This window comes from Mus pahari, chromosome 10, assembly GCF_900095145.1.
Source record: "Mus pahari chromosome 10, PAHARI_EIJ_v1.1, whole genome shotgun sequence".
In the NCBI taxonomy this organism is placed as follows: Eukaryota; Metazoa; Chordata; class Mammalia; order Rodentia; family Muridae; genus Mus; species Mus pahari.
The window spans coordinates 95,828,188-95,839,167 of record NC_034599.1 but is presented as its reverse complement, the minus strand read 5'-3'; the positions used below and the strand labels follow the sequence as shown (position 1 = coordinate 95,839,167).

The 10,980-nt window shown below is 43.9% G+C and overlaps 1 protein-coding gene across 9 annotated transcripts in view; it reads left to right on the top strand.

The window, feature by feature from the left end:
- Cep63 (centrosomal protein 63) overlaps nucleotides 1-10,980 on the top strand; it is a 39,917-nt gene that overhangs the window by 7,021 nt on the left and 21,916 nt on the right. For all 9 annotated transcript variants that reach the window (XM_021206480.2, XM_029543413.1, XM_029543412.1 and 6 more), the window contains 4 exons: nucleotides 685-862; nucleotides 4,999-5,094; nucleotides 6,428-6,550; nucleotides 9,648-9,761. In XM_021206480.2, the coding sequence (XP_021062139.1) occupies nucleotides 685-862; nucleotides 4,999-5,094; nucleotides 6,428-6,550; nucleotides 9,648-9,761 (511 nt within the window). Of the gene's footprint in view, nucleotides 1-684; nucleotides 863-4,998; nucleotides 5,095-6,427; nucleotides 6,551-9,647; nucleotides 9,762-10,980 lie in introns of those variants that run through there.

The following is a 10,980-nucleotide window of genomic DNA, read 5'->3' as shown; positions in this document are numbered from 1 at the left end:
TCCCTCCTACAGCGTCCCTCCTACAGCGTCCCTCCTACAGCGTCCCTCCTACAGCGTCCCTCCTACAGCGTCCCTCCTACAGCGTCCCTCCTACATCAGTTGCCTTCTCTCAGCATTACTAGGGAGGACTGTGGCTTCTATCCTAGCTTGAGTTTTCCCATTCAGCTCAGAAGGGCATCAGTAGCTTGAGCAGTGAGGTAGGCTACAGTATGTTCCAAATAACAGTTGGGAGAAATAACAGTAATAGGATGAGTTTCTTGAAACAGCTCTTCTTTGTTATCTTTTTCCTGCATAATATAGCCTGTTTGCTACTAAGACTGTTCATTTTGGCTGAAAGAACTGCAATATAGGCTTGCCTGGATTCTCCCAAAAGAATTCCTTAAATATCTCAGAAGATGTGGTTAGTAGCTCTGCGAGTCTCACTTTGCAAGCCAGATGTAAAACATCCATCTGTGTTTCAGCAAGTGAGCCTGGTTTTAGGTTACTCATTAGAGGAGGGCAAAATATTGCGTGGAGCTAAGCAGCATAGCATATGACAGCATGAGCAGCAAAGGCCCAGGCACCCTGGGCTTGGCTTCTGTAATGTTTCAGTTCACCAGATAGGTTTAGTCTGTGATATTCTTATCTGTGAAATAGGAGAAACTGCTTGGGCATGAACTATAACTGGTATGTTGGTGTTTGTAGGGGATTTTTGACATCCTGTGAAGCAGAACTGCAAGAGCTCATGAAACAGATCGATATAATGGTGGCTCATAAGAAGTCTGAGTGGGAGGGGCAGACACATGCTCTGGAGACTTGTTTGGACATCCGTGATCGGGAGCTGAAGGCTCTGAGGAGTCAGCTGGACATGAAGCACAAAGAGGTAGAGCGACTGCTTCACTTCTCTTGTTATCTTGACTCTGGCTTTTAAATTATACATGGTTCCATACACCCATGTTTATGCATGTATATAATACACTTGGAGCAACCCATGTCCAAACCCTTAATCCATCTTTTATGCTAAACATGTTTCTTAAGTGTAAGCATTTGTTTACCAAGTTAGGTTTGTTTGTTTGGTGTTTGTGCGTGCGTGCGTGCGTGTGTGTGTGTGTGTGTGTGTGTGTGTGTGTTTTCAAGACAGGGTTTCTCTGTGTAGCCCTGGCTGTTCTGGAACTTGCTCTGTAGACCAGGCTGGCTTAGAACTCAGAGATCCGCCTGCCTCTGCCTCCTGAGTCCTGGGATTAAAGGTGTGTGCCACCACTGCCCAACCTTATTCTAATTCTTACATTTCCTTTTCTTTTCTTTTCTTTTCTTTTTTCTTTTCTTTTCTTCTCTTCTTTAAGATTTATTTTATGTGAATGAATATTTTGCCTGCATGCACACATATGTGCACCATATATATGCCTGATGCCACAGACTCTATTGGAGTTACAGACAGTTGTGAGCTGCCATGTAAAGTACTGGGAATCCAACCTGGGTCCCCTAGAGGAGCAGCCTGTGCTTCTAACCACTGAACCACTCCTCCAGTCCTCTTATGGTTTCTTTTAGAAGACATTTTATTATGAAAGTATAAGAATATTAGTGTTTGTTTCGGGCTGGTGAGATGGCTCAGTGGGTAAGAGCACCCGACTGCTCTTCTGAAGGTCTGTAGTTCAAATCCCAGCAACCACATGGTGGCTCACAACCATCTGTAACAAGATCTGACGCCCTCTTCTGGTGTGTCTGAAGACAGCTACAGTGTACTTACATATAATAAATAAATAAATCTTAAAAAAAAAAGAATATTAGTATTTGTTTCAAGGACCATTTTACTTTGGAAACATATAATGCATACTTTATTTAAGAAAATGTCAGTGGAGACTAGGGTATGGCTTTGGTGGTTAAGTGCTTACTGTGCAACTCTAAGACCCTGGGTTTGCATTCCCAGAGGTCATGTGATACAGCAAAGCATGGTGGTATTCATCTGCAACCTTAGTACACAAGAAAATGGGAGAAGACTTGCAAAATCTTTGTATAACTTTTTCATCATATTACATGCCCATATTAACATCGCCAGGTTTATAGTATAGGTTTTGGCTTCACTTGTAAAGTTAGGTGACAGCAAAGTTGAAGATGTAGGGACATGGTGTAGCAGTAGAGTGCTTGCTTAGGATGCTGAAAGCCTTAGCTCAGTTCCAGCATTCTCACCCCGCCCCCAACCAATGTGAAAGTTGAACCCTTGCTTTTAACAGTCAGAGGTAAACAGATCAAGGCTGGAGAAGCAGCTCGGTGACAGAGTGTGCTTAGCAGGCACACAGTCCTGGCCAGGGTCGTCAGCCACATTGGGTGCCATTTGTATGTTTCTCTGCGTCACGCACACCGGAGCTGTGTCTGCGTGGGCAGAAAACACCTTGGACTGGGTTCGCACTGAAGAGCTAAACTTCCTAAAATAGAGATGAGCTGCAAGAAAGAATATTATTTATTAATTACACGCGGGAGAACCCAACCCTCTCCCGCATGTCCCATTGTCTCTGCTGAGTGTCCCTCAGTCCCAATGGCACAATGGCGCGCGGTCAGGTCCTCAGTGGAGCTGTGTCCAGAAGGCGGGTTCAATCGAGTAGGTGTGACGACATTGGTGGTTGGTCCGGGCGACGAGTGGGCGTTGACAGTGGGCGGTCCGAGGACGCTGTGTTCTGGGACGTCCGGGGGGAGCAACTCTTAGCGTGTCTGTAAGGGGCGCAATACAATGCTTAGACGGAGCTGCCAGTGGAGGCGGGCGGGACCCAATAAGCATGCACACAGTCCTGGCCAGGGTCATCAGCCTTGTAAGCCAAGTTAAGGAAACCCACTCAGACAGACCTTTTTTAAAATAAGGGAGAAAAGGAAAATAAAATCATTTGTAGTCTCACCTCCCACTAATATTGGTAGTGCTGGGGGGAGGTTTAAGAATAGCTCCTGACTTAGTCCTCATAACTTAGCTGGTGCTGTAGAAGAAGAAGAACACTGAATACTGGAAAGGAAGCAGGAAGCAGTGTGGGTGGAAGCATTGTCTCTGAGTTTCTATACAGATTAGTCTGGGAAGAATACGAACTGTGGGTAAATGCTAAACCTAAAGCTTGCCTGCATGGCATTTGCCCTCCCGAAGGCCAACATACTACCAGGACTGACAACACAAATTGTGATTTGGTTGATGATGATACTGTATACATGTGTGAAATTTTCAAAGAGTTAAGAAGTTATCACCCAGTGGTTGGCCATTTACACTTAGAGTCAAATAACACTTTAGTAATACCAGCTGTATTAGTTTAGATTTCTGCAAATGATATTTGCTAATCTAGAGTTTAAAGTTTAGGCAAATCTTTTAAAAGTTTTTTTGAAGTTTTTTTTTTTTTTTTTAAAGAGCTATGTATTTATTTTATGTATATGAGTACACAGTTGCTGTTTTTAGACACACCATAAGAGGACATTGGATCTCAATACAGATGGTTGTGAGCCACCATGTGGTTGCTGGGAGTTGAACTCAGGACCTCAGGAAGAGCAGCTAGTGCTCCTAACCATTGAGTCATCTCTCCAGCCCCTAGGCACATCTTTTAAGAACACAACTTACACAGAGACAGGGAGGCAATAAGGAAGCACAGCAAATGACAGCCACACTGGACTGCAAAGACAAAGCAGTTTGATGGGCAAGAGAAACAGGTCAGTGGTTAAGAGTACTGGCTGCTCTTTCAGAGGATCCAGGTTTGATTCTTAACACCCATGTGATGGCTAACAGCTGTCTGCAGTTCCAGTCTCAGAACACACCTTCCTCGGGCCTCCATGGGCACCAGGCACTCAATGTGGTACACAGATACACGCAGGCAAAACACCATATGGTTCTCTGTCTTTACTATTCCACTGCACTTGCTTCTCTCAGGGCCTTGTGAACTGTTCACACCAAGTCTAGACATGTCAGCTAGTTAACTTTCCCAGGACAGATCTCAGCAGGGTGAGGATGGGTGAAGTCAGCAGCTTCCTGTTGCTCACAGAGACAGAAACAGATCTGTCTGCTTCCTAGTAGGTTCCCAGTGACACAGCTCCGGCTGCTTACTGCCGCAGTCTGCCCAGGAATAGACCATTATGGCTCTTCCATCTCCTCACTATGCTTTCCAAGGTCACTCTCGTCATCCACCCAGAGGTCTACTTCTCAAATTGCACTTATAGGAAACCTCAAAATAAGACCAAATAATATAGTAAGACAGTTTTAACCTTCCTTATAAATATGTAAAAATCACCAGGGCTGTAACTAGGAAATACTAAAGCCACAGTCATGCTTGAGAGTTTTAACACATTTTTCTTAGTAACTGATGGAGAGCAGTCATAAAGATACAGATTTGAACAGCATGATCAGCAAACTTGACCCAGTTTATAACTATAGAACTCAACACAAGAGAACTGCAGAGCATGCATTTCTTCTGCAGCACAAACTGAATGATTACCAAAATTGACTCTATCCTGGTCCATGAGCAAAGTCTTGAAATCATAGATAAACTCTTTTAACATAGCAGAAGCAAGTTAGAAAAAGATAACCTTGAAAAAAATCTGTGTATTTGGAAATTAAGTAAAGTTATGAATGACCCCGAGAAGTCATAATAGAAATGGAAAATAGATTGAATAGTCCCAGACCTCAACTCTTAATCCAACTGTAAGTAGCCGTACAGCCTTCAAGTTACAAAGCAGCACAGGCAGGAGATAGGGAGAAATTATGTCCAAGGAACCTATAGAAGTAACACAGCTCTCTTGCTGTCGCTAGAACAAGCACACGGAAAGGCCATTTAAGGTAGAGCGCTGATCAGAATCAACTTGACCTAGTTAATCATAAGTGTGTTCTTCTTAAGTGACTGGGACATTTTACTGCAGTCAGGTGGCTCTCACCATAACCAGCAGATTAAGTTGTATATTTTTATAGCAAAGTAGATTTAAGCTAAGAGTCAACACAATAAAAGACAACTTTTCAAGTACTTGGAAATTAAGCAATATACTTAATGACCGTCCTGCTTTTAGGTTGGAATATTGCATCAGCAGATAGAAGAACATGAGAAAACCAAGCAAGAAATGGCCATGGAGTACAAGGAGGAGTTACTGAAGCTGCAGGAGGAAGTGAGTCTTTGGTTGTGTGCTGTGAAGTGTAGCCGTTCTTTCTCTGTAACTCCTGACTGTTGTGTTGACAACTTGTTTCTGATTTCAGTGCTGAGAATTGCACATCCTGTGTGATAGTCTGTGGGAAGTATGTGGTAGAAATATTTTTTTCTGACCTTGAATCTAGGTAAAGAATCTTGTCCAAGCATGTTTGCTAGTACCTAGGCCAGCAGCTGACTGAGCACGGAGAGGAAAAAAAGTTGTTTACATAATATTGAAATCTTGATACCGGAACATTTATTTATTGATTATTTTATTTTATTTTTATTATTTTATTATTTTATTTTATTTTTTTGGTTTTTCAAGAGAGGGTTTCTTTGTGTAGCCCTGGCTGTCCTGGAACTCACTCTGTAGACCAGGCTGGCCTCGAACTCAGAAATCCGCCTGCCTCTGCCTCCCGAGTGCTGGGATTAAAGGCGTGCGCCATCACGCCCGGCAAAAAGAAAATTCTATTTTCATATTCAATTTAATTTTTTAAAAGATTTATTTATTATTATATCTAAGTACACTCTAGCTGTCCTCAGATGCATTAGAAGAGGGCATCAGATCTCAACACGGATGGTTGTGAGCCACCACGTGGTTGCTGGGATNTGAACTCAGGACCTTCGGAAGAGCAGTCGGTGCTCTTAACCACTAAGCCGTCTCTCCAGCCCCTCAATTTAATTTTTAATATTGGAGAAATTACTTTTGTTTTGGTTTAAGTCAAAGTCTCTTACTGATGGTGCATCATTAGTGCCCTCAGGAGTATGTCTTGAGAACCACTGGCTCAGCGGGGAACAGTCACTGCTTCCTCTCTTCTGTGGAGTGGGTCATGAAGGGGCTTCTATGAATGCATGACAATTGTCATGAAACTAAATTTTACTTTTTCTTTTCTGGCTTGGAAATTTCATTACTTTTATAAATTTCATTTCTTTCTCTCACATACACATGCAAGCAAGCATATGCACTTTGAGATAAGGTAGCCCAGGCTGACCTCAGATTCCTCATGTGATTGAAGATGGCCTTGCCCTTCTGTTTCTCCTGCCTTCACTTAGTTCTGTGTTCCCTGTACCAACTCCCACACCAGTCTTTGTGGAGCTTGGTCCAGCCCAGGGCCAGCGCTTTCCAGGTCAGTGTTCAACCAGCTGAGCTGTAGCCCAGCCTTGTTGTTTTTATGTCTTCTTTTATTTTGCTTTGCAGCTCTAACATGCTGCCTATCTATTTTCAATAGTGTAATTTAGCAGTGCTCTTGCTGTATAATCCCAATTCATCTGACCACTACAATTTGCTAACTCTTAAATAACTGTTTTCACAGTTAAGCAGACTGAAGAGAAGCTATGAAAAGCTGCAGAAAAAGCAACTAAGAGAGTTTAGAGGAAATACCAAAAGTCTGCGAGAGGACCGGTCTGAGATTGAGAGGCTGACTGGGAAAATAGAGGTATGTCTACAGCAATAGTCCCAGTTGAAAAGGCAGTCGTCCGTCATGTAGGAAAATGCTATTTCTAATGGAGCTGTTTCCCGGACCCAGTTCCTGCTATCTTAGGAGCTGCCACTGAACTAGTCAGTGTGGGATGGTGGTCCACACTGTGGCTGATGGGGTTCCAAGCCATCAGTTAATCTCAAGAGTGTAGATCTCCCATACAGAGCACTTGGAAATATATGGAGGTTTTATTTTGTTTGTTTTTTGTTATTATTGTTAAAATGATGGAGCATGAAATTGGCATTCACAGTAGAGGTAGCAGGGATAGCCAGTATGTCTGGGACAGTACATGGAGAAGATCCTAGTACCTCCCATTCTGAGAAACACAGCATCAGTTAGAGCATCCTACCTTATCTCTGTCTCCTCCACACCTGACCCAGTAGGTGAAGGTGGGATGCCTGACTTTTCCTTGTAGAGAGTACTCTGCTCTTCAGGTGGTTTACTTTCAGTTCCTATTTAGGTAGCACATGAGTTACAAAGGATTCGCCTCCCTCTCTGACTTTGTTTTTGTTCCATAACTCCATGATTGCTGATAGGAGGCATTGAGTCCCCTCTCTTCTCCAGTACATAGAAACAGTCACTCAGGATTGTGGGAACTAAAAGGGGCAGGGGAAAGAGGGGGAGGGAGGATAGCCCGCTCCAAGCCAGAGCTCCTCCTATGCTCTGGGCAGGCGGACAAGGAAGGGCTGCCAGACACTTTCCACTCAGCCCTGGGTGGGCATCTAAGCCATTGACCCCACTTGACAGGGTGGTGGGGGGTGGACAAGGGGCAGCCCCCGAAACCAGGGTGCTCCAGGGTGACACCTTGTAGCCCCGGGGTTATGGGAGACAGGGCTTAGGGGAGAGGTTCCCACACAGGTGAGAGTCTGCACAAGGGGCCTTGAAGAACAGAGACAGTTTATGGTTTTAGAGCTTTATTATAGAAAGGCAGGGGGAACGAGAAAAGGTAAAAGAGCGAGAGAGACTGGCCATGGATAAGAGGAGAGAAAGGGGAAAAGGAGAGAGAAGAAAGACCAGAGAGTAAGAGGGAGAGAGTGAGAGGGAGTGAGAGCAAGAGAGCAAAAGAGGAGTGCGAGAGTGAAGAGGGGCTAAGCAGCCCTTCTTATGGTATGCTGCTATCTTCACTGTTGCTAGGTAACTGGGGAGGAGTTTAGCCTGAAGGTCAGAAGCTTGGGACATTGCCTGCGTGACTACTAGCCACGCTTCTCTTGTGGGGGCTGAGGGGGGTGGTAACTTTGACAGGAGCCAGGGTCCCAGGACACATGAGAGAACTCCTTCCGTCCCATGTAGGTGAATTATCACCACCAGGTCCTGGGGCTCAACATCTAACCTCAACTGGAAACCAGGCTGTCTGTGCATAGCCCAATGCCCCACACAGGATGTTTTGGGACTTCAGAGTCTGATCCAGTAGTAGGCATGAGACCTAGGAATCTGTACTTTACCTAATTGAGAAACTGTTCAATATCATTGTGTGACTGCTTAAAAATGTTCTATGAGTGATCTGTCATATAGAAATGCTACTTTATATACTTGTTTTAGTTAGGGTTTCATTGCTGTGAAGAGACACCCTGACCAAGGCAACTCTTATAAAGGGAAACATTTGTTGGGGTTGGCTTATAGATTCAGAGGTTTAAGTCCATTATCATCATGGTAGAAAGCATGACGGCATGTAGGCAGATGTGGTACTGCAGGAGCCGAGAGTTCTACATCTTGAGCTGCAGGAAGCAGGACATTGGACTTCTACACTGGATGAAGCTTGAGCATAGGAGACTTCAAAGCCTAACCCCCACAGTGACGTACTTCTTCCAGCAAGGCCACACCTACTCCAACAAGGTCCTATCTCCCAATAGTGTCACTCCACATGGACCAAGCATTCAAACACATGAGTCTCTGGGGGCCAAACCTATTCAAACAACCACAATACTTTACTTTCTGGAACTGTAATTTTTATGTTTAATATTCTTTTTATATTTCAGTATTTTTATAGAGTTAGAACTTAGAATCAGAGGACCACACAGATACTGCTTCTCCTCTAGCCTTCCAACTCCCGCACATTCTTTTTTGTTTGTTTGTTTGTTTGTTTGTTTTCGAGACAGGGTTTCTCTGTGTAGCCCTGGCTGTCCTGGAACTCATTCTGTCGACCAGGCTGGTCTCGAACTCAGAAATCCGCCTGCCTCTGCCTCCGAAGTGCTGGGATTAAAGGTGTGCGCCACCACTGCCTGGTGCTCCCACACGTTTTTATCACCAGCCTACACCACCAACCATGAGCACAGAACCTCATTAGCCATCCTCTAGTCCAGGTTACTTCACTGACTCTGGATTCAGATTCTCATTATCTTTAAGATAAACTTTGAGACTTTCGTCCACAGACATAGTGCTGATCACACTCTGGCCTTGGAGTTTCCTAGAGTCTTTTCTTCATAGCTGTTTTGATCTCCTTGTCTCATCCACTTACTCCTGTTGACATTCCTCAGTTCTTATCTTTATGAAATTTATGTATAGTCATTTTCACACTATTTCTGCCAATCCATGAGCATGACAAGCCTTTCCATCCTTGGTCTTCTTCCATTTCTTTCTTTAGTGTTTTAAATTTTTCATTGAAGAGATTATTTACTTCCCTGGTTATGTTATTTCACAAGTGTGTGTGTGTGTTGTGCGTGTATGTTGTGTGTGTATGTGTGTGTTGTGTATGTATGTATATATGTGTATATGTATATACACACACACACACACACACATATATATATATTTTAGCATCACTTTTCTGAGAAATACAAAATGGTAACAGCCCATAGGTGGCAGCAGATCTTCTACAATGCTCTTGAGCCCACTGTCATGGCCGTGTTTTCCTCTTCGCCACTAAGGTGTTACATTTAGAAAGACAGACATCCAGAGGCACAGTGTGAGCAGGATTCAGTACTCCTTTGCAGCATAGTCAGCTACAGCTGCATGAGTAATGGGCTCCTGCTGAGAGAAGGGTGCCCAGGGAGTAGGACGCTGTGAAAGTCTCAGCCTGAGAGCACTTAGATGTTAAGTACTTTACTTGCCTCCCCAGGAATTCCGACAGAAGTCTCTGGACTGGGAGAAGCAGCGTCTGATTTATCAGCAACAGGTATCTTCTCTGGAAGCACAGAGGAAGGCTCTGGCTGAACAGTCAGAGATAATCCAGGTAGGCTTAAGCTGTCCAATGCATGGGTATTGACTGAATCTGATTTACTGCCATGCTCTTTCTGTCTTACTGGATTCTCTCTGCTAGTCTTTTTGTGTAAGCCTCTTCCTCTACTTGTGGCTTAGCCTCTTCAGCATCTAAACCACTCAGATTCCTCGTCTCCTCCTATCACCCTCACCCTTCTTCCATACTGTCTTCCATCTCCTAATCTTTGTCCCCACCCTGCTCTCCCCTGACCTTTGTCCTCTGTCTCCTTTTTCCCATTTCTTTCTGCTTCTGTCATCTGTCTTTCTGACTCAGCTTCTGTCTGAGCCCACTGCTCATCTCCATGGCAGCTTGAGCACTTTGGCTAAGGAGCCTCAACCAGGGAGTACAGATAGTTTGATTGGAAAGACTCACTGCATTGGTATGCATCATAATGGAAAGTCGTGTCTTTGTGGCTAAAGAAATGGTTTTTTTAGTATAGCGATAGGAACTTTAAAAACTACTGATTTCAGTAAAAACTAAATAGACACTGAATTTAGGATGTGTTCTTATGACATAGCCAGCTCCTTCACCTTTTCCTTTAAATCAAGACTACAAGAAGGAAGGAACAGAGAGAGGGTGGTGAGTGTGTTAGCCACCTCTACTATCTGCAGTCGGGGGCTTATCGGGTGTGTATGTTATCTGTGGTATAACATACTCATCTCTAGGATGCACTCCAGAACAGGCTGGGTAAGTTCAAAGAGCTAAAAGGAGATGTTTGTTTGTTTTTATTCATTTGATGTATATGAGTATACTGTTGCTGTCTCCAAACACACCAGAAGAGGGCATTGGAACCTGTTACAGATGGTCGTGAGCTGTCATGTGGTTGCTGGGAATTGAACTTAGGTCCCCTGGAAGAACAATAAGGGCTCTTAACTGTTGAGCCATCTCTCCAGACTAAACCTTCATTTTTAAACCTTTATTTTATTTTATTTTTAAAGCATTGGCATTTTCTTTGTCCCCTAAAATCCCAGCTGTCAGGTACACTATTGTCAATGGTTTTGCTCTGAGTAACAGCTCTACTGAGGCTTTCAAGGAGGGCCCTACACCCCACAGAATGAAATCTCTTTTGTCATTTGCAAGAAGCTACTAACCAAAGTCGGACAGTGGAGCCTTCTCGAGGGCTTGGGGTAGGATAGGGATCAGGGTTTAACCTGACTGAAAAAGCTCTATGTTCTTAAAGGCTATGATACAT